Source organism: Drosophila kikkawai, chromosome 2L (assembly GCF_030179895.1).
Source record: "Drosophila kikkawai strain 14028-0561.14 chromosome 2L, DkikHiC1v2, whole genome shotgun sequence".
Taxonomy (NCBI): domain Eukaryota; kingdom Metazoa; phylum Arthropoda; class Insecta; order Diptera; family Drosophilidae; genus Drosophila; species Drosophila kikkawai.
The window spans coordinates 5963577-5986015 of NC_091728.1; the positions used below are offsets into that span (position 1 = coordinate 5963577).

General features: G+C 42.4%; 10 protein-coding genes across 11 annotated transcripts; 5 read left to right on the forward strand and 5 right to left on the reverse strand.

Moving 5' to 3' along the window:
• Window positions 1–125: 125 nt before the first annotated feature.
• Uch (Ubiquitin carboxyl-terminal hydrolase) lies at window positions 126–1401 on the reverse strand. Its single transcript, XM_017166668.3, has 4 exons — window positions 1270–1401; window positions 1006–1146; window positions 800–942; window positions 126–744 (listed from the first exon to the last, which is right to left on the reverse strand). The coding sequence occupies exons 1-4, from the start codon at window positions 1303–1305 to the stop codon at window positions 381–383; spliced, it is 684 nt and encodes a 227-aa protein (XP_017022157.1). The 5' UTR covers window positions 1306–1401; the 3' UTR covers window positions 126–380.
• A 129-nt stretch (window positions 1402–1530) lies between these two features.
• Window positions 1531–2363, forward strand: LOC108074567 (uncharacterized). The gene is made up of 3 exons (XM_017166669.3): window positions 1531–1666; window positions 1720–2169; window positions 2224–2363. The coding sequence occupies exons 1-3, from the start codon at window positions 1594–1596 to the stop codon at window positions 2355–2357; spliced, it is 657 nt and encodes a 218-aa protein (XP_017022158.1). The 5' UTR covers window positions 1531–1593; the 3' UTR covers window positions 2358–2363.
• Window position 2364: 1 nt separating this feature from the next.
• daed (daedalus) lies at window positions 2365–3570 on the reverse strand. The gene is made up of 2 exons (XM_017166667.3): window positions 2737–3570; window positions 2365–2677 (listed from the first exon to the last, which is right to left on the reverse strand). Exons 1-2 carry the CDS (start codon window positions 3421–3423, stop codon window positions 2549–2551), a joined length of 816 nt encoding a protein of 271 aa, XP_017022156.1. The 5' UTR covers window positions 3424–3570; the 3' UTR covers window positions 2365–2548.
• Window positions 3571–3703: 133 nt separating this feature from the next.
• On the reverse strand, window positions 3704–4018 carry LOC108074570 (uncharacterized). Its single transcript, XM_017166671.3, has one exon. The coding sequence runs from the start codon at window positions 4016–4018 to the stop codon at window positions 3770–3772; it is 249 nt and encodes an 82-aa protein (XP_017022160.1). The 3' UTR covers window positions 3704–3769.
• Window positions 4019–4022: 4 nt separating this feature from the next.
• Window positions 4023–4411, reverse strand: LOC108074569 (protein CEBPZOS). Its single transcript, XM_017166670.3, has 2 exons — window positions 4224–4411; window positions 4023–4164 (listed from the first exon to the last, which is right to left on the reverse strand). Exons 1-2 carry the CDS (start codon window positions 4351–4353, stop codon window positions 4031–4033), a joined length of 264 nt encoding a protein of 87 aa, XP_017022159.1. The 5' UTR covers window positions 4354–4411; the 3' UTR covers window positions 4023–4030.
• Window positions 4412–4589: 178 nt separating this feature from the next.
• Window positions 4590–7497, forward strand: mio (GATOR complex protein mio). Its single transcript, XM_017166666.2, has 5 exons — window positions 4590–4723; window positions 4784–4957; window positions 5014–5265; window positions 5320–7294; window positions 7356–7497. Exons 1-5 carry the CDS (start codon window positions 4600–4602, stop codon window positions 7444–7446), a joined length of 2616 nt encoding a protein of 871 aa, XP_017022155.1. The 5' UTR covers window positions 4590–4599; the 3' UTR covers window positions 7447–7497.
• A 590-nt stretch (window positions 7498–8087) lies between these two features.
• LOC108074483 (uncharacterized) lies at window positions 8088–10487 on the forward strand. Its single transcript, XM_017166556.2, has 3 exons — window positions 8088–9544; window positions 9620–10243; window positions 10365–10487. Exons 1-2 carry the CDS (start codon window positions 8123–8125, stop codon window positions 10034–10036), a joined length of 1839 nt encoding a protein of 612 aa, XP_017022045.2. The 5' UTR covers window positions 8088–8122; the 3' UTR covers window positions 10037–10243; window positions 10365–10487.
• On the forward strand, window positions 10294–16117 carry papi (tudor and KH domain containing protein papi). 2 transcript variants are annotated; one of them, XM_017166681.2, is made up of 5 exons: window positions 10294–10487; window positions 13795–14189; window positions 14290–15114; window positions 15182–15288; window positions 15350–16117. In XM_017166681.2, the coding sequence occupies exons 2-5, from the start codon at window positions 13891–13893 to the stop codon at window positions 15859–15861; spliced, it is 1743 nt and encodes a 580-aa protein (XP_017022170.1). In that variant the 5' UTR covers window positions 10294–10487; window positions 13795–13890; the 3' UTR covers window positions 15862–16117. The 2 variants fall into 2 exon arrangements, with proteins under 2 accessions (XP_017022170.1, XP_017022172.1); XM_017166683.3 differs by lacking the exon at window positions 10294–10487 and adding an exon at window positions 13120–13276.
• Window positions 16118–16152: 35 nt separating this feature from the next.
• Window positions 16153–17006, reverse strand: LOC108074579 (protein C10). Its single transcript, XM_017166686.2, has 2 exons — window positions 16668–17006; window positions 16153–16609 (listed from the first exon to the last, which is right to left on the reverse strand). The coding sequence occupies exons 1-2, from the start codon at window positions 16812–16814 to the stop codon at window positions 16406–16408; spliced, it is 351 nt and encodes a 116-aa protein (XP_017022175.1). The 5' UTR covers window positions 16815–17006; the 3' UTR covers window positions 16153–16405.
• Window positions 17007–17161: 155 nt separating this feature from the next.
• Window positions 17162–22176, forward strand: sau (Golgi phosphoprotein 3 homolog sauron). The gene is made up of 5 exons (XM_017166685.3): window positions 17162–17858; window positions 20365–20492; window positions 20566–20684; window positions 20752–20927; window positions 20997–22176. The coding sequence occupies exons 1-5, from the start codon at window positions 17646–17648 to the stop codon at window positions 21243–21245; spliced, it is 885 nt and encodes a 294-aa protein (XP_017022174.1). The 5' UTR covers window positions 17162–17645; the 3' UTR covers window positions 21246–22176.
• Window positions 22177–22439: the final 263 nt, after the last annotated feature.

A 22439-nucleotide genomic window follows, 5' to 3' on the forward strand; every position in this document is an offset into this window, starting at 1 on the left:
GTTATCAGCTGTTCTACTGCACAGGGGTGGCCAAAAGGGGAGATAATTTGAATTAAGAACAAAGGAATTATCAATTGTTTGATTACCCCAGAGAATTCCCAAGCAAAGAATCCACATAATGCATATTCGGTATAAGCTTAGCATCAAGCTCGAGTGCACTCTTTAATAACAAATTAAATATGTTCCCAATACATTTGTGGCTTTGGCTCGAAAGCGAAATAAATATGCGTAAACTGTTGGCTTTCTGGCAGCCGAAAGGCGGGGCTTCGTTCGCCTGTTCGGCCTTATAAATATCATATATATGTATATAGGTTTTAAATGTATGTTTTTCTGGTAGACCAAAGATCGTGGTGGGACTGTTATGAGATTTAAGATCCAGCCTAATCCTGCGCAGCAGTCAAGGCCAAGACAGTGAAGCGCACTTCGTTGGGATCGCGAGCCATGAACTCTTTGCAGACCTTGGCGGCATCCTTTACAAAGCTCTCTTCCGAGGTGGCGCCATGCTTAATTGGGAAGGACTTGCGTCCATCCAGTTCGTACAGAGTCCCTTCAATGTTCACCAGGGCTATAAAATGATGGATCACCGTCTCGTGCTCGGAGGCATTGGTCTGACCCTCCTGAGCCAAGGCCTGATGATCGGCGGTGAAGTCCTGGTCGGTCTCCAAAGCCTGGCCACGTTCCTCCGGGGTTAGCGAGGCTGTCTTCTCCAGGAAGCTCTTCAAAACTCCAGTGTCAATATCAACTCTGGAAGAGACGAACTTTTACATTGGTTTTTTATACAAAACTAAAGAAAACCCACTCTTTATTGTTGGCCACGCTATGGATAAGGGCCACGGTGCCACAGGCATTGTGGGTGAACTGGCGCATGTAAAAGAGATTGGAGGGATGCTCCTCCTTCACTTCCTTGATGCGCTCATGCTCCTCGGCGCGATGCTTCTCATACTGTAAAAAAAAATACATCTTACTTGACGAAAATGCAACCAATTCATACAGGGTACAACTCACAGATTCGCTGCAGGGAAACAGCAAAATGAAGGCCTTCACCGGACGCGGAATCCATTCCAGTGTATCCTCGTCCAGTCCGATGACGTCAGTCACCGACCAGGCTGGCGACACGCCCAGCTTATGTATGTACTTGGTCAGCACCTAGGAATGGGCACAAAAAATGGCGTCTTTACCCTTTAATTACAATTCCAAGGAGTCAAACATATTTGCAACAACAACCATTGGCGAAAATGGCGAAACTAGGTCATTATTTTGTATGCTCACCTCCGGGTTGGATTCGAGTGGTATCCAGGTCGACATTTTCTGGTTTTTTGTAATTTGGATTTTACTGCGTTCCGAATTAGATTTCAAAAGAAAATGAACGCCGACAGATCGAAAATTGTTGTCTAGACAATTACCGGCACTTTTGTGTTGGGAGTGTTGGAAAGCTTTTCAAAATGAGCTTAACATGCTAGAGGTGGGAAAACATCGATTCAAATCAGCTGAACGGTTTTCTAAAAATCGAAATAAAACTTATCGATTTTATTTATCGGTGTGTTAAAAAATACTCAAGAAGGTGTGCAACACTGGTTTCACATTGTTTACAAAATGACCAAAGCTAATAAAACACCGCAAAAGCCGTGTGAAGCCAATTTAAACGTATCTTTGACACCAGTACGATGTAAGTTATCTCTAAGTATTATTTGGGATCTAAATGTAATCACACATTTACAGATCTCGACAGCCCACGCCAGCAATCGCCGACCACTAGCCACGATTCAACCTTGGCCACCTGTAAAACTCGACTAGACAGCTTAACCAAGCAACTGCAGGACAACTACGCCAAATGGCAGCTGGCCCAGCAGCGCGGCACCGCCATTTGCTATGCCATTGAAGCCAAGAAGACCAAGTGCTTGGACAAAAGCGAGGAGGAGAAGAGTAAAACCTATCCAGATGACCTAATCCTGCCCTGCAACAAGTTGGCCATCATAGCCTCGATTTTCGGCGATATAGCTAATAACACCAAGGAGATTCTACGGCAACTGAGAGCCATTTCCAAATTGCCCGGTGCTGCAGCGGATACGATATTCTATAGATCCTGGAAGTTGCCACAGTTTGTGGTTTTTACCAAAGAACTAGCGGAAAGATACGAACAGGAGGCCTTGATTAAAAAGGATGTGGCGGGTGAGGATTTAATACACATCTGGTTAACTTATTTTCATTAATTAATGTTTGTAGAAAACATTGCCCACGCGATCGACAGGAGCCAACTGATCGCCTACACGACTTTTTGGGAGTTCCCCGAGCACGTGGATACATATGTGCACTTGGGTTTCCTTCTCCTCTCCGAAGAACTAAACTTAAAGCAATAAACAGGAGTAAATATTCAGTGTTTTAATACCTTTTTTTGTGACTCTTCATGTTGGGCAGTATGTCTACATTACAGCTTGAGATTCATACGGGAAGCTTAACCGAAAAATACGTAAATTTGAACAACTCTGGGCTTATGCTCTATGAGAAAATGGGAATGCAACTATTAAATGCTTCGTTATGGTTAATACTTTTAAGTCTGAACTGAGATCCTCTCCAAACGGGGAGCTGCTTGGAACTTGCTCCACCACCAGAACCAGGCACAGGAGAATCCCACCGCCAATGTAGTGAAGTATACAATTGTTGCAAGGCTGAACTTTTTCTGTAATAACAAAAAGGGTAATTGGTTATAGAACATAAAAGTGCCACCTCAATAGTCACCTTCTTTGCGTTCTCCTTGGCCTTGTTATCCTTCTCGTTCCTAAGAGTCTGGACATTGGTCTCGATTTTCCTTAGGTCGTTGGCTATCTCGTCCGTGATTTGCTTCACGCTCTTGAGTGTTTCCAAAGCAAAGCGACTGGCATAGCGCTTATCGCCCACAACAACGTCCTCTGGCGGCAACACCTGCAGCTTGTAGTTGGTGGCGGCCAGAGAGGCACGCAGAGACATGAAGTGGTTTCCGGCATTGCCCAGTATCTGGTTGTTATAGACATTCGCCTCCGGGGCATTGCAGATGTACTCGTAGCTGGGATCCTGATTTGGCATCGTGGCAAACAACTCCAAGAGCTCCTTGCGTTGCTGGTTCGACGTGAAACCGAACAGCTTCAAGTCCTCGTCGGTGAGCGATGCCAGGTCCCGGTAGCTGATGTCCTCCGAAATCAGTTTGTCCACACAGCTGCCGGCATGGTCCGTCTGCAGGCTGCTGGACAACAAGGTATTAAGGACTTGGCGTTCGTGGCGTGAGTCCATGTGGGCTTTCTTCTTTATCCACGGACGGCGGTCGTTGCCCAGAAAAGTGCTATCTAGCTCCTTCTGATGCGTGCGCGAATGGAAGTCCTTGTTGGCGTCAAATTGCACGGCCGATGGCATGTTGGCCGTGCCTCTTAGTGGCACATCCTCAGCGGGCATTGTAGATGTGCCAAAAACCTTAATCGTGGTCACTACTAGCAATTAATTTACAATTTAAATGCAAATGCGCTACGGCGAGATCTGGCCAATATGCAGGCGTTACACAACACTTAAAATTAAGGTTAATCGAAACTTTTGTTGTGGTAAATATCGAAAGGATGATTTTGTACCTATAAATTTCTCACCATAATTTAGTTTCAGAATATTAATTAAGATTTAACGGATTTTTAAACAAAGAAGACAACCTCTCCTTCAAGTATGCCCGCAAAAACATCCCAAATGTATTAAATGCTTAACATTTTTATTTTAAAATGTAACAAATTGTGTGAATTGTATATTAGTGCGCTTAACTATCTTTTTTGTCAACCTGTGGCTGTGGTCTGTACACCGGTGCACCGGTGGTGGCCGCCTCCTGCAATCGCTTCATGAACAATGCCTTCCGCTGGTCATCTGCACTTTGTTTGGAATTTGAACCGGAGGCCTTAATGCGCTCAATTTTTTCGGCATTTGGCTCGGTCAACAGCATAAGGCCGTAGCCCATGCCACCAAAGCCCAGCAGCCACAGCACGGACTTAAAGTAGGGATTGCTCAGCATATTGGGTAAATCCTAGTCGCTCTTCTTCTGGGCACTCCAGTAAGTGGCGTCCGTCTGCCGCACCTTACTATCTCCAACGAGTTCGCCGATCTTATAATAATAATCAAGCACGAACGGATAGTTCTCGTGGATGTGTTGCCGAAACTCTAAGGGAGCAGCATTATTTATTATTTTGATACTTATGTAAAGAGCAGGCTCTCCTCACCTCGATTTGTGTTCATGCGGTAATAGACACCGTAGCTGGCTGCAAAGCACACTGCCTCCAGCACGAATAATGTCTTGGCACTACCCTTGATGAATTTCCAAATGGCGGGCTTGGGTGTTTTGGGCAGCATTACAGGAGAGTTAAATGAAAATTAAACACGTTTGCTTGGGGTAGAAAAACAAAAAAATTGCTTACGCAGGTGCTCCCTTGAGCAGTGTTGGCTAACGCCCAATCTAAACAGCTGTTCGACCGGCTGTGTGTTGCTGTTGCTGCTTCCTCTTCCACGGCAGTGTTTATCTCACGTTTTTGTTTTTGCACTGATAACGCGACGCAATTAGAGAATAGTTTTTCCCAAGCCGATGGAAAAGTGCTTACGATGAGTGGCAATTTACACGGGCTAAGCTGGTTTCCCCACTTCCCCGACAAGTTTGTGTCGTGGGGCCAGGAAATCCACTTGTACGAGGTGCGCAGCAAGGACGATCACAATCACAGCCAGAAAAGTGAGTTAATGGGTTTTCGTCCATATGTTTTCTGGCTTCCAACTTGTGCTATTATTCCAGGTCGCCTGCCGTATATATCAGTAAATTACCTGGCCAACGAGTCCCGCTACCAATATGCCCGCTGCGTGGCGGCCTCCTATCACAGTGATCAGCCCATTATTGCCGTGGGCCTGGCGGACGGCAAGGTGGGGATCTGCAATTTCCGTGACACCTACGACAGCAGCTGGGAGTACAGTGAGTGCCGAGGAATCTCTTAGCTATCCCTATGCCTCTAACGATTACCTTTTCAGCACCACGGCAGCAGCGCATGTGCACGTGCCTTGCCTGGAACGAACTGGATGCCAATATACTGGCCATTGGACACGATCGCCATCGGAACGACACTTGCATCACCATTTGGGACATAGAGCGCGGCGTGCCCAAGGAGACGTCCAACTTCTTTGGCGTCGGCGAGTCCGCCAATTCGCTGTGCTGGGACCGCAATCATCGCACTGTTATTGCCGGCATGAGCCAGAAGATGATCAAGCTCTTCGATCTAAGGCGTGAGTCGCTATTTCCAATCTTCCTTTAGTCAATCTCATAATCCCTCTCCACAGAAAGCAACGCCACCTGCCAGAGCATTCAAACGAAGACGGTCCAGGGCCTATCGGTGTCCCCCAATGGCAACTATCTGTGCAGCTACGTGGACTCTGTGATCACACTGTGGGATCCGCGCAACATCAAGAGTCCGCTGCGTCAGATCCAGTCCTCCAAGAATCACCTGCAGATAGCCTGGTGCCCGACGAGGACGAGCCTGCTCTCATCCCTGCAGCGGGACTCTGCCTATCTCACTCTGTACGATATCAGGAGTGTGGATAATGAAAACTCCGGCGAGATTTACCATGTGAAAAGACAGATCAGTCCGCTTCCTGCAAAGTATCAGCACAGTGGAAAGTTCGCCTTCGTCAACTGTCATTCTTGGCATTCGCGAGACTTTGAGAGGACGCTCGTTCTGGCGGACGCTCTGAATATTCTAGATTTCCGTCTGCCCGCCACCTTACATACCGCTCACAGTAATCGCCGGAAGTTGCCGCTACTGATGCAGCATCCTCTGTATGCCGCTGCCGCCGCCACACCCTCTTCAACGAATGCGGCTACGCCCACTCAGCAACTGCCCACGAGCAGCTGCAGCACAAATAGTGGAAGCTGTCTAGATTTCCATAGTCCGGCTGGCTCCGCCCTAAATGTGGACTATCTGGAGCCGGAGCTGTTCGAACTCGATCTGGTGGACGAGACGCGTCAGCGCGCTCTGGAAGATTATGGCATTAGGCCAGATAACAAGCGATTCGCCGAGCTCCATTTGACGCCATACCTGCGCAACGTCTGGGCCACCTTGCTCAACGTGTACAGCGAGGATCGGTTGACGGGCCTAAAGGCCACGTTGGGCATCAATTTGGGGCACACGTCGGAGGCCTTGATGGCCAGTTCCCGCATTGAATCTCAGCTGCTCCAGTGGCCGGAGGGAATTAACAACTCCAACAAGCTGATATGCTACAGGAGCGAGCAGCGTGATTCGGCTCTCAACCTGTGCGGCTGGGTCTTTGAGCACGAGCTGGAGCGCTTCGCTGACCAGCTTTTCGCCAACAAGGAATACAGCCGAGCGGCCATGATTTGTGTATTCCATTTGAAGATCTATCACGCCTGCACAATCCTCTCGCTGGCAGCGGACAAAATGAAGGATCCCAGCATGTTCAGGATCACAGTGATAGCCCTGTCCAGCTTCAATGCGGATCGGTGCAGCTCCTCGTGGCGGAATCAGCGCTCCAGCGCCAATATGCAGATACAGGATCCACATTTGAGGGCCATCTTCTCGTTCCTCACCATGGAGAAGGATAACTTTGAGGCGGTGCTCAAAGAGGAGGGCGTTTCGCTGGCAGATCGCATGGCCTTCGCCTGCAAATACCTATCCGAGACGAAGCTGGCCGACTATGTGACGCAGCAGATCCAGTCGTCCATAGACAGTGGGGATCTGAATGGATTGCTGCTCACCGGAGAGTCGCTGGACGGCATCAGCATACTACAGTCCTACATGGACACCAGCTTCGATGTCCAGACGGTGGCCCTGGTGGCCATCAACTATTTCCGCCAGGAGCACTTCGCCGACAAGCGCATCCAATACTGGATAGCTAGCTACTTGGACCACCTCAACAGCTGGGGCCTGTGGGAGAAACGCGCCGAGCTGGACATCAAAATAGAGAGCATTCGATCATCGTCGCGCAGCTCTCGTACCGTATTCCTCTCCTGCAATTTCTGCGGCAAGTCCGTGTCGAATGCCCTGCTAGACGAGCCACGTCCGAGGAGCACCACCACCAGCACCAATCGTCTCGCCTCCTGCCCCAGCTGTCGGAAGCCATTGCCGCGCTGCTCGCTTTGCTTGATGCACATGGGCACCATGGTGAACATGAGCAATGGCGAGACGCCGCACACCGAAGTCTCCTCCGGCTGGCAGACGAAGCCCTTTTCCAAGTGGTTTTCCTGGTGCCAGACCTGCCGTCATGGCGGTCACACCGAACATATAATGCAGTGGTTCAAGTGAGTTGAAGGATTGTTTTTTTTTTAACTTAATAAATTTAACTTAATTAAACTTCTTTAGGCAAAATTCAGAGTGTCCGGTGTCCTCGTGCAACTGTCGCTGCTTCGATATGGACGGCACCAAGCCGAATACGCTAAGAGACATTTCCTAGCTGTCCGGACTCCCGAGGACAGACAGCCCATCCACAGCCTCCAAACACGCCCATATGCCATATGCATTAAGTTGTTCAGTTGTTCCAAAACGCGCGCGCCTTAAACAAAAACTCAGAAGTGTTCATTGTACTTAGACAACAGGGGATGGATGTACCCGTAGCTTTAGTGTTTATTATGACCTACCAGCTTTTAGCTGCTCAATTGCATTTTATATTTACATTCAAAATAAAGGACTAGAAAAAGATGTGGGACTCCGTTTTAGTTTTTGGCTATCTTGTGTTTCAGGCTCATAAGTTTATTGGCAAATTTTCCAAAGATTGGGATATTATTCAATCTGCTCTGGCATCAGTCATCCTTGTAACTGGCATCATCGTCTTGTTTATGCCTCAGAATAAACATCCCAAAGATAATGATTCCAATGGAATAATCAATGTAATAACATATCTTAATGATATTGACGTAATCAATGCATTCGCAAGACTCAGGGAGAAGGAGCTGTATGTTCCATATAAAAAATATATATATTTGCTACAAAGATCTCAATTTAAAGTCAACCATAAAGATCCCAGCTTTATCAGCTTTCCATCTATAAATACGGCAGTTAAATGAGGGAAATTAATCAGTCGTTCGTCGGCAATGGATCGGCATTCTAAAGTATTCCCGTGGCTATGCCACATGCTCCTCCTTGGCATATTACCTATTATTAACGGACAGAGTGCTGGATTGTTTTCCGCCAACAAGAGAATCTTGGACCTGATACAAAAACCCATGATTGAAACGATGGATCCCTGCAAAGATTTTAAGTACTATGCCAAAGGTGAGAAGACCAAATTGACTTCCCGGTTCGAAGCTCACGAAATGATGAACCCCAAGTTCATGGCGTTGTTTGAGCAACTAAAGTACCGAACTCTCGAGCCGGGCAGTCTGGAGGAAAAGGTTCTCCGGCTGTACAATGCTTGTCAAGTGGCCATGGAGAGGGAAGAGGTAATCAACTATTGGGAGGCGGTACAGCAGAACGTCAGTCTCTCAGTAGAGGGATTCCATTGGCTGGTGACCCTGGGCCAACTGCGTCGATACGGAATGGGTCTAGTTCTCCAGATGAGTCCGGAATTTGACCACCAAAGCGGTAAATATATGTTAATGCTCGGTGCATATCGCTTCATAACCCGTGAAAGGTATGCGGTTTGGGGCGATGTGGACTGGCTAACTCGTCAGCTGGGAGTTAACCGAACCCAAGCAAAGTCCTTGTACAAGGATATGACCCTACTGCAGGACGGCCTTCTAGGTCTAAACAGTATGGAACGATATAACAGAAGACGAATGACTCTTGACGAGTTGAAAACAAAGCACGGCATTCCAATGGAAAAGTACTTGGAGATTGTCTTGGGTCGTCCATTGACACCGGATTACGAGGTGTTGGTCGACAATCTGAACTTTCTCGTGGCTCTCAATCGAGTAATGACCTCACAAAGCCCGGTAGCTGTGGCCACCTATCTGATGGGGCTGTTTGTCAGATTCATGGAGGTTTTGTCTCTGGAGATAAACAACCCTAGGGACTACGAGTTTGTCTGCGTCAATATGGTTAGGAATGCGATGAGGTCTGCCAGCTATCTGCTTTATGAGGAGCACGTCCTGGGAGCAGCGAAGGTTCAGGAGTTTGAAACGGAAGTCCAGCGTGTATTCAAAGCGATAAAAGCCCAGTTTGATCAAAGACTTGAAGCCAATCGCTTAAATCTATCTATTCCTCACATATTATCACTCCAGGAAATCCTCAATTCCATCACAGTAAATGTGGGAAGTATGCCCATAAAAGATGGGGGTAGACGTCAATATTTAACACGGTTGTATGCTGATTTTCAAAACGACGATGACTTGGCCACAATTCGTCTGAAGGCTCTGGAAAAGCAGTCCCGACTTGGGCTGGAAAAGGAGCACAATCTGAAATTCGTAGATTCGTATACGGATATTGCAGGGCGGGATCCTCCAGAGGCAGTTCCCATACATCCCATACTCACTGGCAATGCCACTGCCATAATTGTTCCTCTTTCTATTTTGGCTGAACCATTTTTCACCATCCGTGGGCACGATATTTTCAAGGTATATAAAACTATTTTCCTTTTCTGTATTTGAAAAATCTTTAATTAATTCCTAATCAAAATGATTATATTCCAGATGAGCCTGCTGGGCTATCTTCTGGCTAATGAGGTCCTAACGGCTCTATTTCCATATCCCAAGCTACCTCATTCTGGGTGCCAGAAATACAACGAATTGTTGGGATTACTAGACAACCGACAACTGTATCGTGACAGATCTCCCTGCATCAGTCCAAATGAATGCGAGATGTCCAACTGGAGGGAGATTAGCTTAGTGCTGCTGAATATAGTCTACGATGCCTACTTCTCCGCTGGCTCGACATTTAACCAGACGCAGCTGGAGGACTTAACCAATAAGTCGTTAAAGCAGCTATTTTTTATAGATTTTGTACAAAACACAGATTGGACATATTTTATGGATTCCTATGATACAGATAAACGCTCAGACATCTTAGAGCCCTTCGCTGAGGCCTTCAATTGCCCAAAAATATTGTAAACAAATTTTATTTTGATTTTTAAAAGATAAGTTTTAAATTAAAAGCGAATATTATTTTATATTTTTTATTTTAAATATTTGGTATATATCTAACTAGAACTACTTTTAAAAGTATCAATATATTTTAAATTTAAATATATAACGGCTTCAACGCTGCCTTTTTCAACACTGTTCGCGGTTCACAGAACTTAATCGCTGGTATTTTTTGTAAGTCTCAACGGTCACACTGCTTCGCACGTTTTTTTATGCGGCATTATTGTTTTTTGTTGCTTCTGACGTAAATTGCAATTTTGTTAAGGCCCGCAGAAATCGTTCTTCCAATTCTCAGGATTAAGTGAATGGTTAATAAGTGACTAGATAAGCAGGCTAATTAGACCTAAGCAAACAAAGCTGGTGAATTGATAAAGTCGCCCCACGAGACAGCTTCGATACAAAAGCACCAGAGCGAGGGGTAAGTAAACGTTGGAGGAGGTGTGAAATGTGACATGTGAGGGGGCATTGAGAATTCGCAGCACTTTTACTATCAGTTAAGTGCTTTATTGCTCAAATAGTAATCAATTCGATTCGAAGGGTAACTAATATTGAGCTAATGCTTGACCTTTTCAACTTAAGGCGTCTTGGTCTTTGCGTTTTCTCTCCCCCCCAAAAACTGGTTTTCCAATCAGAACTCCCAAGCTTAAAGCCTGCAGCGCAGCATACAAATATAAAATAAAATACCCAAAAGCCACGGCTGCTAGAAATATATTTTGTATAAAATTCATCAAAGGAAGGCTTCTCCAAAATAGCTTTGTGGGATTATTGAATACCTTTAAGTGACGTCGCCTTACTTGTTGATCGGGCCTTTATTTAGCCACCCCGAGACAATAATACTTACGTACGTGTGCGAAACCAAAATTTTGAAACTTTGCCAACTAAAAATTCGACGCATCGCAGGCATTTTCACCGCGTGACCCCTTCGAAAAAGAAACCTAAAAGAAAACTCACGATTTTTGGCACCATTTTTTGAATGAGTTTCGCCAGGGAAATAGAGCAAACGAAAATCCATTAAACATTTACAAAAAAACGGTAAAATTTGTAACGAATTTGAACTGAAGAAGGCAAGCTTTAATTGTTATTATTTCAGTTTCTTGAATCCATTCAGAAATCGGTCATAAATCATGAGTGAGAGAGACCAAACACAACTTAAACGCAACGAACGGTTTATTATGTCACTCTACTAAATTTAGCACTGCGCACTCGGCTCTCTTCAAGCTTTTCTACACGGCCGAAAATTCTTAGTGAAATCATAATATTAACATATTTTGTTCATGAATATTTATGGAATATCTTAAAGTTTTAAATTGTATTTATTTTGATTTAAAAAAGGTAAAAAAAAGTACCTAAGGAAATTACAATTTTTGTGCCATTATAAAACCATGAATTTTTTTAGTATAAATACTTAATAATACTGAAAAAATATAAAACAAAGTTAAATAATTATTTTAATTTATTTTATTCAGTTTACATTCCTATAACTTTTTAAGGACCTGTTTTGTTTCCAATTATTGTTAAAATTTATCTGACAGATACATTTCCTGCTAAACTGTTGTGACAGCTTCACTTTAAGCTTTCTTCGGCTCCAAAAAATGTTATAATAAACATTTTTCTCAGTGCTCTGCCCCTCGTTTTTCCATTCTTTATTAGACATTTGGCCGCTTGCTGACTTACGCCGCTCTGTCTGTGTGTTTGCCTTCCATTATTTGTCTTTATGCCAATATTCCGATGTTAATTACCAGTTCCCACAATTCGCATTTCACTATTTGCAAATCAACCGGCAAAGTAAACAACAGAGACACAGACAGGCGGAGAGAGAAAAGTTTAAATGGGAAATGAATGAGCAGGCGGGCTCATAAAACAGCTGACTTGGCCTCTCGTAATTGCTCTGCCTGCCGTCTGTTTCGAAAAGTTTTCCTTTCCTCAGTTATGACTGAAATGTGGAGGTGAACTCAAGCTTCTCCCGCGAGAATTGAACGTTAATTAAACAAATATTATTTACGATTATTTCGAACGAAAGACGAGACGCGAAAATGTGCGGAGACCAAACAAACGAGCTGCTGCATTGCAATAAAACGCTTGATTGAGTTTAAGCGGCTTTTTTTTTATTACCAATAGCAAAAGCTTGGTGGAAAAAAGTTTGAATAAACAATCGCACGAATTCACGATCAAGGTCAGCGCCAAAAAGTAATTAAATCGTGTTTTTCGGGTGTTTACATATGTCTAAAAATATAAATATTTAGGGGGACTACATTTTTATCAGTCAGCGATAAGTGGCAACCTGCATGCATGCTTTTGGGGCCTAAAGGCTAAACCGGTCTGATAACGCCAATGAGCGCATAAAAACCCGTTTAACTCGTCCAAGAACCAGTGCAAAGTCTCGGTAATATTGTGATCTATTGAGGCTCAACAAGTGAGCTATACATTGTTATAAACACATAATGTTAAACAGTAGGTAATGGTTAAGAAATCCGGAAGAGAGCTCCACTGTAAGAAATATATATTTGTATTCATTGGAAAAAATTTAATATAAGTTTCTTGCAATTTGCGCAGAATTTTTTTTTTTATAATTTTATAATTGATATATGGGATTTTGTAAATATTCAAGAGAAAATAAATAATAATAAATAAATAAACGTTTTTGTTTTTATTTATTTAATTTCTTTATGATAAAGTTAATTATAGATATTTAACAAAAATTAATAATCGTGGTAAAAGCACCGGTAATTTCTCTGAACGATATAGAATAACAGGGAGTCGGGGTTCCTGTTAATTTTGTTTCTCAAGTAGTCACAGGAGAAAGCTTATATTTCTTAGCAGGAATTTTATCTGATAAATTATAGCAGAAAGAAAATGTAAGCTTTGAACTGAAAACGATTTTTATTATTAGTGCTCACTGTCCTGAGTAGTTTGTATTAGCTTGATTGCTTTCCTAGTTTAATAGTCTGTTATTTTTGGTGATGCATTCGCATTACGTTATTTATGATTATAAAATGTACACTGCACATGAAACTTTTATGATTTTCAGCTTTTTGTGCTTTCTCAGACATGGAATTCTTACACAAGTCATGAAATTTCCATCAAAAACACTAAATTATTTGTTCTTTTCGTCGCAAAATAGACATTTTTTTAACATAGTCTAAAATTGGGTATACCCAAATGGCGAATATCAGTGTGTGACCATTAAGAAGTGCATTAAGTTGCGCTGTAAGTTGCTACATTTTCTTTCGGTGTTGTCCCCGCCCGGTAACGTCACTCGTCTATTTTTTCCCGTGCACTGCTCTTACCTACACTATTTTAATTATGAAGTCATTGTGGGGAGATTGTTTGCCAAATTTCTGTTGTTTGTGGTTTGAATTTGGTCTCTTCAGGTATTTGTCAAAAAAATAATATCCAGCGGGTGATGGGATCATATAAGAAAAAGGGGGTAATCACATTGGCTTGCCTCTAAACATTTATTGATTCCATTAGACTAGACATTAATGCTTGTACCAGTCACCTTAGGGCTTGAAATGCTCTTGAACTTGTTGTTCTATTTTTGTGAGTGTTCCAAGCACACGCAAAAGTTATTAACATATGAGAACAAGACCTTGAAAATGAGACAATATTGTTATTTGTATTTATTTTTAATTTGTTGTCAGTTGTTAGGGGATTATAGTTGTGCTTTGGGAATGATTAAAGATGTCTTAAAATTAATAAAAATATTTGTTTTCCTATATTTACAGCTGTGGTCCTCTTAAACAATAAACCTAGGAGTTGAGTAGACTCATTTTCCTACACAAAAAACTAAAAAGGGTCATCGCCTCCCTCACAATCACAAAATGTTGCGTAATACGCCTTTTGGGGCCACGCCCACCTACAAATTACTGCTGGGCTTCGGCCTCTGCTCCCTCGGCGGAGCCATGCTATACGCGTACTTTAAGAACCGACACGACGAGGAGGAGGAAGGACAGGAGCCCAGATCAAGGAATGGGGCCCAGAGCCAGCAGGAGCAGAAGCCACAAAAGGAGGTCTGTCTCAAAATCGTTGTGGACAATGAACATGTGCCCCTGATAATGGGACGCGGTGGTTCCAATATCAAGTTGATTGAAGAAAAAACGTTGGCCAAGATAAGATTACGGTAATTGGATTTGAATTTTATCGACCACGGAATTTGGTCAATGTGATTCGAACTTTAAATTCTAGCTTTACAAAAATATATTTACGTTTTTAACCCGCAGAGACAAGGACAGTGGTCACAAATTCTGTGACATTAGCGGCCTGCCCGATGCTGTCAAGGCTGCTCGTGTCCTGCTTATCAAGGAGATTGAGAGGGCACCCATGGTAAAAGTGGAGCTTCAAGTGCCCCAAAGGTTAGCCAGCAAACTAACTGGACGCGGCGGAGAGCTGATACAGGAAATCCGAAGCAGCTCGCTGGCCAAGCTGAACATTGATCCGAACGGACGAAATGGCAAGGCCAAAATCACCATAGTGGGCAACCAGAAGCAGGTGAATATAGCGCGGAAAATGATGGACGATCAGATAGAGGAGGACGAGGAACTGCTGCGATCTATGGAGGAAGTGGAACAGCGTCGCGAGCCTCGTCGTTCACCCACCAACAGCATTGCCTCCTCCAGCCTGTATTCCTCCCAGACATCCCTGAGTTCGCACACCCAGCCTAGGGATAAGCTAATGGCGGCCAAGGGCGATGGCAAGCCCATGGAAGTGTATGTCTCCGCCGTGGCCTCGCCCACCAAGTTCTGGGTGCAGCTTATTGGTCCGCAGTCCAAGAAGCTGGATCACATGGTCCAGGAGATGACCAGCTACTACAGCAGTGCCGAGAACAGGGCGAAACATGTCCTGACTGCTCCCTATGTGGGCCAAATTGTTGCCGCCGTCTTCAAGTTCGATGAGAAGTGGTATCGGGCTGAGATCGTGGACATTATGCCTAACCAGTACAATCCCCAAGAGCAGGTGATCGATCTGTACTTTGTGGACTACGGGGATAGCGAGTACATCTCGCCAGCGGATATCTGTGAGCTGCGCACTGATTTTTTAACGCTCAGGTGGGAAATCCATAAATAAGTAAAACCTCTAATAATTTAACTGATTTTCTGACTAAAATCTATTTAGATTCCAAGCTGTGGAGTGCTTTTTGGCCAATGTCAAATCCACTATTCAAACGGAGCCCATAACCTGGCAAAAATCTTCAATAGCCAAGTTTGAAGAGCTGACAGAGGGTAAGGATTGTTCAAAGTTAATTAAATAAATAGCAGGAATCTAATCCTTCTCCTCCTTTAGTGGCCCACTGGCGGAAGCTTATTGCCCGAGTAGTCACCTACAAGGAGCGCCCAAAGGCGGCCAACTCTGCAGCCTTGAATTCCGCTGCCAAGGAGGGCACTCCGCTGCCCGGCGTGGAACTATTCGATCCAGCTGAGGGCGCTGAAGTGAATATTGGTGATTTGATGATCACCCACGGGTTTGCTCTGCCTCTGGATGATGAGTATCCGGTAAGGTCGCGATCCTCAACGCCTTCCAGTAACAGCGACTCTACCATCGAAGAGCTGTGCGTCAGCAATCCCGCCACTCCCCTCACGCCACGCTCGCCCATGTCGCTGTCCATTGCGGATTCAGAGAGCATTACCCAGGCGGAGGATGCACACATCGCCCAACAGCTGCAGCATCTGCAACACAAACTCAATGGCAACGATATAGGTCTAAGCATTAGTCCTGCAAAGCTGACATCAGCTGACCTCGAGAATGGGAACAATAACAACAGTGCAAGCACCACCAATGGAAGGTCAACGCACTAGAGAATCCACCCACAATTGTTACTAGTTATCCTCGCCCAAGGCTTTTCACCAGACGGGCAGCTCACTACTTGACGTGTACATAAAAGTATAGCTCTTAAGGAACTTATTATATAGGAATTGAAACTAAAAACTGGTTAATTTATCGCCGTGACTGCTCGACATATCCTAGATCCTAGACGACCGGCACAGATCCTTAATTGTTTATAGACAGCTATGCCATGTTACTTATTCTTAGCAATAAAGACGAACAAGACCATTTCTACACATTGATACACAAAGACCACACACAAATTTATATAAAAAGAAATGCATTTTTTAAGAACATCAAACTTAAGTCTATTACATGGGACTGGTTCGAGTAAAACGTTGTGTGGAATATTAAAAAAGGCTGAATAATGCCAGATATTCAGGTGAAGAACATAGTCATCTAAAATAATACGTAAATATGAAACAAATAATACAATTTAGTCGTGACAGTCTTGTAAAAGGTGAAGTTATGTATGCAACCCGAACCAGGCCAGCAGTACAGTCTTGGTGGGGTCCCCTATATCAGGATATCGTTTGTGGTATTTATAGCTATAGGCGGCAGGTATATAGCTCGAATCTGACTGCGCAGGCGTGCGATTTCCATGTCGTCGCGCTCCATTTCCCGAATGAGCTGGGAGAACTGAACTAATCCCTCGCGGTTACCAGGAAAGCCATGTCCCTTTATAACCTCCAGCTGAAGTTGCATGACCAACGGAAATACCTAAATATCGAAAACGTTCTAGAGATTTTGTATGTAATTATTAAATATCCTTATTTACATGCTGCATCATGAGAATCATCTCCTTTCCAGCCGAGGCCTTTGCCTCTGAAAGTTTCTTGGAGTTTTCCGGCTGGTTGACACAACGAATGATGTCCATGAGTATTTGTTTAGCGTTCTCATTGTTGAAATTGGCCAAATATGACATAATAAACGTTCAAGTGGCAACAACTTTTGTTAATTTCACAAAAATATTCAACAATTTGCAGTTTTTATTTTTATTTTCTTGCTTGCTGCCTCTTCCACTTATCGATAGCTCGGAGATATCGATTGAACTATTGACGGCACTGCCCTTAAAACAGCTGTTGAGTGTTCACAAGCAAAAGTAGTAATATTTAGCGAAAAACCTAATTGAAGACCTAATTGATGTTTTTAATATTAGTAAGGAATTGATCTGTTTTGACTCTTATAAGAGGCACTCGGAATAAATTCCCCTGCTTTCAGCAGAACCTATTGCTGGCAGCGTTTTCCAACACTAGCCATGGAAAAATGTCACGTCAAAGAAACAGTAGCAACGACAAAAGACACAAATAATAAAAAAGCTTATTTTGCGCAGGAATTCGTATAATTCCCAGTAAATTAGAAGCCATGCAATTGCATATTTAGTACGCGCCAACAAACTGTGAAATAAATTGTCGAGTTTTAAACACGCAGTTCGGCCAGCAGCAACAACGAAACGCAGTTTTGGGCCATTGCATTTTGCGAGAGTGTGAAAAGTGCGTGTGTGCAAAAAGCTAAAGAGGAAGAGCGCAAAAGAAGCAGCGAAAACAACAACACACAAAAACACAACACACGCACACCCAACAGAGCCACCCACATTTGCACATACCCACCACACACACACACTCGCGACACACAAAACTCCAGCGCCGAGTCAGCAAATTCTGCCACACACACAAGACGGAAGAAGAAGAGCTGAAAAAAGAGGTGCCCACATCTCCATAAACTCTAAAATTCGCGTTACCAAGTCTCCGGCGGAATGAATCGCTCCGACGGCTTGGTGCGACGCTCGGTGAAGCCGAGGGAAAACGGTGGCGCGGAGGGCGGCCTGAATGCCAATACGCCGGATGACAATCAGGAGGCGATCGACGGCCTCAAGGACCAGGAGGACAATATCGATGACGGCGACTCCAAGGAGACGCGGCTCACGCTCATGGAGGAGGTCCTGCTGCTGGGACTCAAGGACAAGGAGGTGGGTTGTTGGAGGAAGCTCACCCTTATCTCGTTTGCTTGCAACGCTTTCCTGGTTTCGCTAATTAATTAGTTTTCCCTTCACAACACGAGCATGTTAATCAAGAGCAGCATATTCAAGAGCTTCTTCTTCACCTGTTAACTGCTGCCATCTCGCTCCCGCTTTCGCAACCTTTTGTTTGGCCCCAAGTGCATCCGTGGTTCATCTGCAAGGCAGCAGGGGCTTAGTTGAAAGGGGATCTTAGTCAAAGGGGGAAATCATGATAGGTCCCAATTAGGAAAAATATGAGAGGATCTATTAAAAAGCAGTTAGTTCAAAATTAGAAACAAACGTTTTAGAATCTTAATTTTGTTTCGTAAATAAATTACTTAGTTGCCTTTTTTAAATTTTCATCAAATTAAAGTCTCCTTGGCTTCCCCTTATTTTGTCAGTAAAAAAGTTGACCCCTTCTATGTTTATTTGAATTTTTATGGGCACCCATGTCTCTCTTCAACTTCAAATCAGCCTTACCAGTTTGTTGTGCAATATAAACTTTGAAATCTCTTGGCCAGATGAGTAATGCACAATTAGCGAGCCAAGAGCGTTTCTCTAAAATCTTTTGTTGTGGCCATAAATAAATGCAAAGCTTAGTCTTCGACAACTCCTATCAAAGTGTGGGGTTTTTTTCATTGGCAGCAGTTTTTCTAATCTTTATAGCAAAAATGTTTTACTACTTTTTAGTGTGAAAGCAAATTAAAGCTTAAAATGTAATCTCTTAGAGAAAAAATTCCGGATTCAGCATATAATAAGCTTTTTTAAGGTGCCCAATTGGTTTTTACTGATAGTACATATTTGTTTTTTAAGATTGTAATACATTATTCCTAATAGTATTTCATTTTCCATTAACTGTCAGCGGAAACTAAAGTCCAAATAGTTAGCCACTAACTGTTAGATAAAGTAAGAACGTGCCTATAAGTTCGTATCTGTACGTTACTATCTATTAGTTCTTTGATTAGATAATCCCCAGCTACAGCTATTCTGCAAATCTCCCTAATTACAGCGATTCACCTTTGAAAACTCCACTCAAAACGAGACTCGTCACGGAGCTCTGAGAGCATTCCATCAAACGAGTTTTCCCATCGGAGAGGTGCCCACTTAATTTGCATACGATTGAAATATTCATAAATCTCCGCATAATTTTTGGGATGCTATCCATAAAGCGAATCGACTCCAAACGTACGTGCCCTATCCCCATCCCATTATAGCTAGCGGACAGAATCCCATTTTCTCCATTGAATTCGCTTATTGTATTTCACTTCTGCCTCCCAGCACTTTTATCGCTCAATTTGCCGTTCGCATGTAGCGAGAAACATGCAGCTGTGTGAGTGATGGCAACCAACCACGTCTATTTGCTTTTTTATTATTTTGTCCGCAGTGTACGAAACCCCCAAGCGGGCCGTGTGTAATGCTTGTTGCTTTTGTCTTAGTTCTTGTTCCACATCTGCCCCCCCCATCCGCTTTGTGCTCTTATCACTGGAAACACTTCTTCCATTTGGTTAATTGCTTGAGGAAGTGCTTCCAAAATGGTCTCGCTCCCGGTGACTTCCCACATTTCTCGTAGGCACTTTCTTATCTGGCACACAACGTCATTCATTATATGAAATGATATGTGTTCTATATACTATAACCATTACGAGGGTTTTAACATCACGATAAGCGACATTTTCTATTATTCGAATTGCAAATGATTCATTTTCATGGTGTGGGTTGTGCAAGCTTTTTTAAATCAATGTTAAATAGGTATTATTATCTTGTATAGGTCCTAATTTTATTTAGAAATGATAATGCAAAGCCACGTTTATTATTTTAAAATATTTTTACATTTTAATGTGGCTCTTGAAATATTTTACTTTAACAAATAGGGCAATATTAATGATATGTAAGTTTCTATCGTTAGTTTCTTAACAAATATCACAAGTTATTTTCTCTGGAATATGACATGGTTCTATTTGTAAAGTCTAAGCAAACTCAAGTGTTTAATGTTTAATCAGCTGTACGACGACAGAGTCTGAGAGCTTTTCGTCCCTGACAACATCTAAATTATTCATTTATTTCCACACTTGCCATATGAGAAAAGACCAAGAACAGACTGCTTTTGGTTTGTTTAAACTGGCGTTCTTAGACAATTAATTTGTGAAAACATGGAAGTACATTTGATGCACAAAAGTCTACTATTTTTGTCAAAATTCTATAAATAAAAACTCCATTGTTTTTGCAATATCTTAAAGGAATTATAAATGTTGAATAATGTTTTGAATTAGTTTGTATACACAAATTGAGCACTTGTGTGTGATTAATACTAATATTATTTTTGTAACATTTCAATCTGATGACACATAAAAATTCATATTTCGGAAAATAATATAGATATTCTAAAGTTAAATATAAAATTTTGATATTTTGATTTAAAGAAATTTTCCACCACAAATTTTTATATAGTATTTTCCAATTTAACTTCTCCTTCCAGGGCTACACATCGTTCTGGAACGACTGCATATCAAGCGGTTTGCGCGGATGCATTCTCATAGAACTTGGACTGCGAGGTCGAGTGATGATCGAGAAATCTGGAATGCGACGACGTGGCCTATGTACAAGGTATTATTGTAAACAATAAAGCATCTTTGATAAACAAAAACTAAATTCAAATTCATTGTTTTTTTCTAAACAGAAAATTAATTCTGAAATCGGATCAGCAGACGGGCGATGTTCTACTGGATGAGGCACTAAAACACATCAAGGAAACAGATCCCCCAGAGACGGTGCAGAGCTGGATTGAATATCTCAGTGGTACATACATACCCAGCCAAGTCCAATTTAAAGTTTTGAATAATTTCAAATGTTTCTGTTGTGGCAGGTGAGACTTGGAATCCATTGAAATTGCGCTACCAGCTGAAAAATGTACGCGAACGTCTGGCCAAGAATCTGGTGGAGAAGGGTGTGCTCACAACGGAAAAGCAAAATTTTCTGCTTTTCGATATGACGACACATCCCCTAAGCGACAATGTGGTCAAGTGTCGCCTGGTGAAGAAGGTGAGTGCCAGAGAAAAACATCTTCCTGAATGAAATCAATAATCTCACTCTCTTTCTCTCTCTCTCCAGATTCAAGATTCTGTGCTGTCCAAGTGGGTGAACGATCCGCAGCGCATGGACAAAAGGATGCTGGCGCTAATCTTCCTGGCGCACGCCAGCGATGTCATCGAGAATGCATTCGCGCCGCTGAATGATGATGATTACGAGGTGGCCATGAAGCGGGTTCGGGAGCTGCTTGACCTTGACTTTGAAACGGAGGCTGCCAAGCCGAATGCGAATGAGATACTGTGGGCGGTGTTTATGGCGTTTACGAAATAGACGGATTCTCTCCTCCGCTCCTCTTATACACACACACACACAAGATACACACACATATACGCCACATCTGGAATACATTTTGCTGCGCTTTTGTTTTTAAAACCTTGCTGTGAGTGGGCGATAAGATTTTATTTAAATGCCAACCATCCAAAAAGAAAAAAACAATTTTTAAATCACTTTCCGGAGAATAGTTATATTTTAAGCCATAATGCCTATACAAATATACATATATGTGTTTAACGAAGCTGCAATAGTATCTGAGCGGTTGCTCAGTTGTCTCCCTTCGTTTTCCTCCTTTCCTTGAGCATTATATAACCAGTAAGTTGTGTTCCAAAATCGAAAGATCACGATCGAGAATTCGAAACTGCAGCATTGTTTTTGTAATTATATATATCTAACACTAAGAAGAAGAAAATAATAAGAGAACATTGATCAAGTCTGTGCAAACTGTCAAGTATCCTATATATGTTTTAGTTGCCAATTTCCAGTTGTGTGTTTTCTTCCCAAATTTTATGATTGCGCGACGTGTAAAATTAGTTCAAAACGTTTATAAAGTTCCGCAATTACCTACAAAATTCGTACACAGTTACACACATAAGTAAGCACCCACCCAGCCACAAACAGACAACATTTCACACACACACGGAGCGAAATTCAATCTAGGCAATGTTTTTAATTTAAATTGTTATTACATTTCGGGAACATTGAAGTTGAGATAAAACCTTTTCTAACTGCTAAAGAAAAAAGAAAAATTTAAAAATGAAAGAAGAATGACGAGAAGAGACAACAGAAAAGAAAAAAAAATTATGTAAATGTAAAATGTGCACGTCAAATAATAATAATTCTTAGATATTTAAAGGCCTAATAAAATATAATACGAATAAACAAAAAGTATATAAACAAATAATATATATATATACCTTAAAATCGATGTTGGAATATGTGTTGGTCTTTTAATGAACTTTTGGGGTCCATTATTAATTTGAAAAATAAAAAAACCCGGCTTACGTTAAAATATCAATATTACTTTTGGTTTTTCACCGACTATACTATTTAAAACATCTTTATGTTGATATTTCGCGCAGTTATATTTCAACATGAAATGCAATGTTTTATATTTAAAACTTTTTAGAATATTTTCGCAATTCCTAAAGAGAATAAAATAAATAAATAATTTATAATAATTAATAATAA

Coding starts and splice junctions, on each gene's coding strand:
- Uch (XM_017166668.3), bottom strand. CDS start 1,305: ATGTCGACCTGGATACCACTCGAATCCAACCCGGAG. Junction 943..1,005: donor TGTTTCCCTGCAGCGAATCT/GTGAGTTGTACC, acceptor TTTTTTTTACAG/TATGAGAAGCATCGCGCCGA. Junction 745..799: donor AGCGTGGCCAACAATAAAGA/GTGGGTTTTCTT, acceptor CGTCTCTTCCAG/AGTTGATATTGACACTGGAG.
- LOC108074567 (XM_017166669.3), top strand. CDS start 1,594: ATGACCAAAGCTAATAAAACACCGCAAAAGCCGTGTGAAGCCAATTTA. Junction 1,667..1,719: donor ATCTTTGACACCAGTACGAT/GTAAGTTATCTC, acceptor ACACATTTACAG/ATCTCGACAGCCCACGCCAG. Junction 2,170..2,223: donor GATTAAAAAGGATGTGGCGG/GTGAGGATTTAA, acceptor TAATGTTTGTAG/AAAACATTGCCCACGCGATC.
- daed (XM_017166667.3), bottom strand. CDS start 3,423: ATGCCCGCTGAGGATGTGCCACTAAGAGGCACGGCCAACATGCCATCG. Junction 2,678..2,736: donor CCAAGGAGAACGCAAAGAAG/GTGACTATTGAG, acceptor TTGTTATTACAG/AAAAAGTTCAGCCTTGCAAC.
- LOC108074570 (XM_017166671.3), bottom strand. CDS start 4,018: ATGCTGAGCAATCCCTACTTTAAGTCCGTGCTGTGGCTGCTGGGCTTT.
- LOC108074569 (XM_017166670.3), bottom strand. CDS start 4,353: ATGCTGCCCAAAACACCCAAGCCCGCCATTTGGAAATTCATCAAGGGT. Junction 4,165..4,223: donor CCGCATGAACACAAATCGAG/GTGAGGAGAGCC, acceptor CTGCTCCCTTAG/AGTTTCGGCAACACATCCAC.
- mio (XM_017166666.2), top strand. CDS start 4,600: ATGAGTGGCAATTTACACGGGCTAAGCTGGTTTCCCCACTTCCCCGAC. Junction 4,958..5,013: donor CGACAGCAGCTGGGAGTACA/GTGAGTGCCGAG, acceptor TTACCTTTTCAG/CACCACGGCAGCAGCGCATG. Junction 7,295..7,355: donor CATATAATGCAGTGGTTCAA/GTGAGTTGAAGG, acceptor AAACTTCTTTAG/GCAAAATTCAGAGTGTCCGG.
- LOC108074483 (XM_017166556.2), top strand. CDS start 8,123: ATGCTCCTCCTTGGCATATTACCTATTATTAACGGACAGAGTGCTGGA. Junction 9,545..9,619: donor GTGGGCACGATATTTTCAAG/GTATATAAAACT, acceptor ATTATATTCCAG/ATGAGCCTGCTGGGCTATCT.
- papi (XM_017166681.2), top strand. CDS start 13,891: ATGTTGCGTAATACGCCTTTTGGGGCCACGCCCACCTACAAATTACTG. Junction 14,190..14,289: donor TTGGCCAAGATAAGATTACG/GTAATTGGATTT, acceptor TTTAACCCGCAG/AGACAAGGACAGTGGTCACA. Junction 15,115..15,181: donor ACTGATTTTTTAACGCTCAG/GTGGGAAATCCA, acceptor AAATCTATTTAG/ATTCCAAGCTGTGGAGTGCT.
- LOC108074579 (XM_017166686.2), bottom strand. CDS start 16,814: ATGTCATATTTGGCCAATTTCAACAATGAGAACGCTAAACAAATACTC. Junction 16,610..16,667: donor TGATTCTCATGATGCAGCAT/GTAAATAAGGAT, acceptor TTCGATATTTAG/GTATTTCCGTTGGTCATGCA.
- sau (XM_017166685.3), top strand. CDS start 17,646: ATGAATCGCTCCGACGGCTTGGTGCGACGCTCGGTGAAGCCGAGGGAA. Junction 20,493..20,565: donor CGACGTGGCCTATGTACAAG/GTATTATTGTAA, acceptor TTTTCTAAACAG/AAAATTAATTCTGAAATCGG. Junction 20,685..20,751: donor CTGGATTGAATATCTCAGTG/GTACATACATAC, acceptor CTGTTGTGGCAG/GTGAGACTTGGAATCCATTG.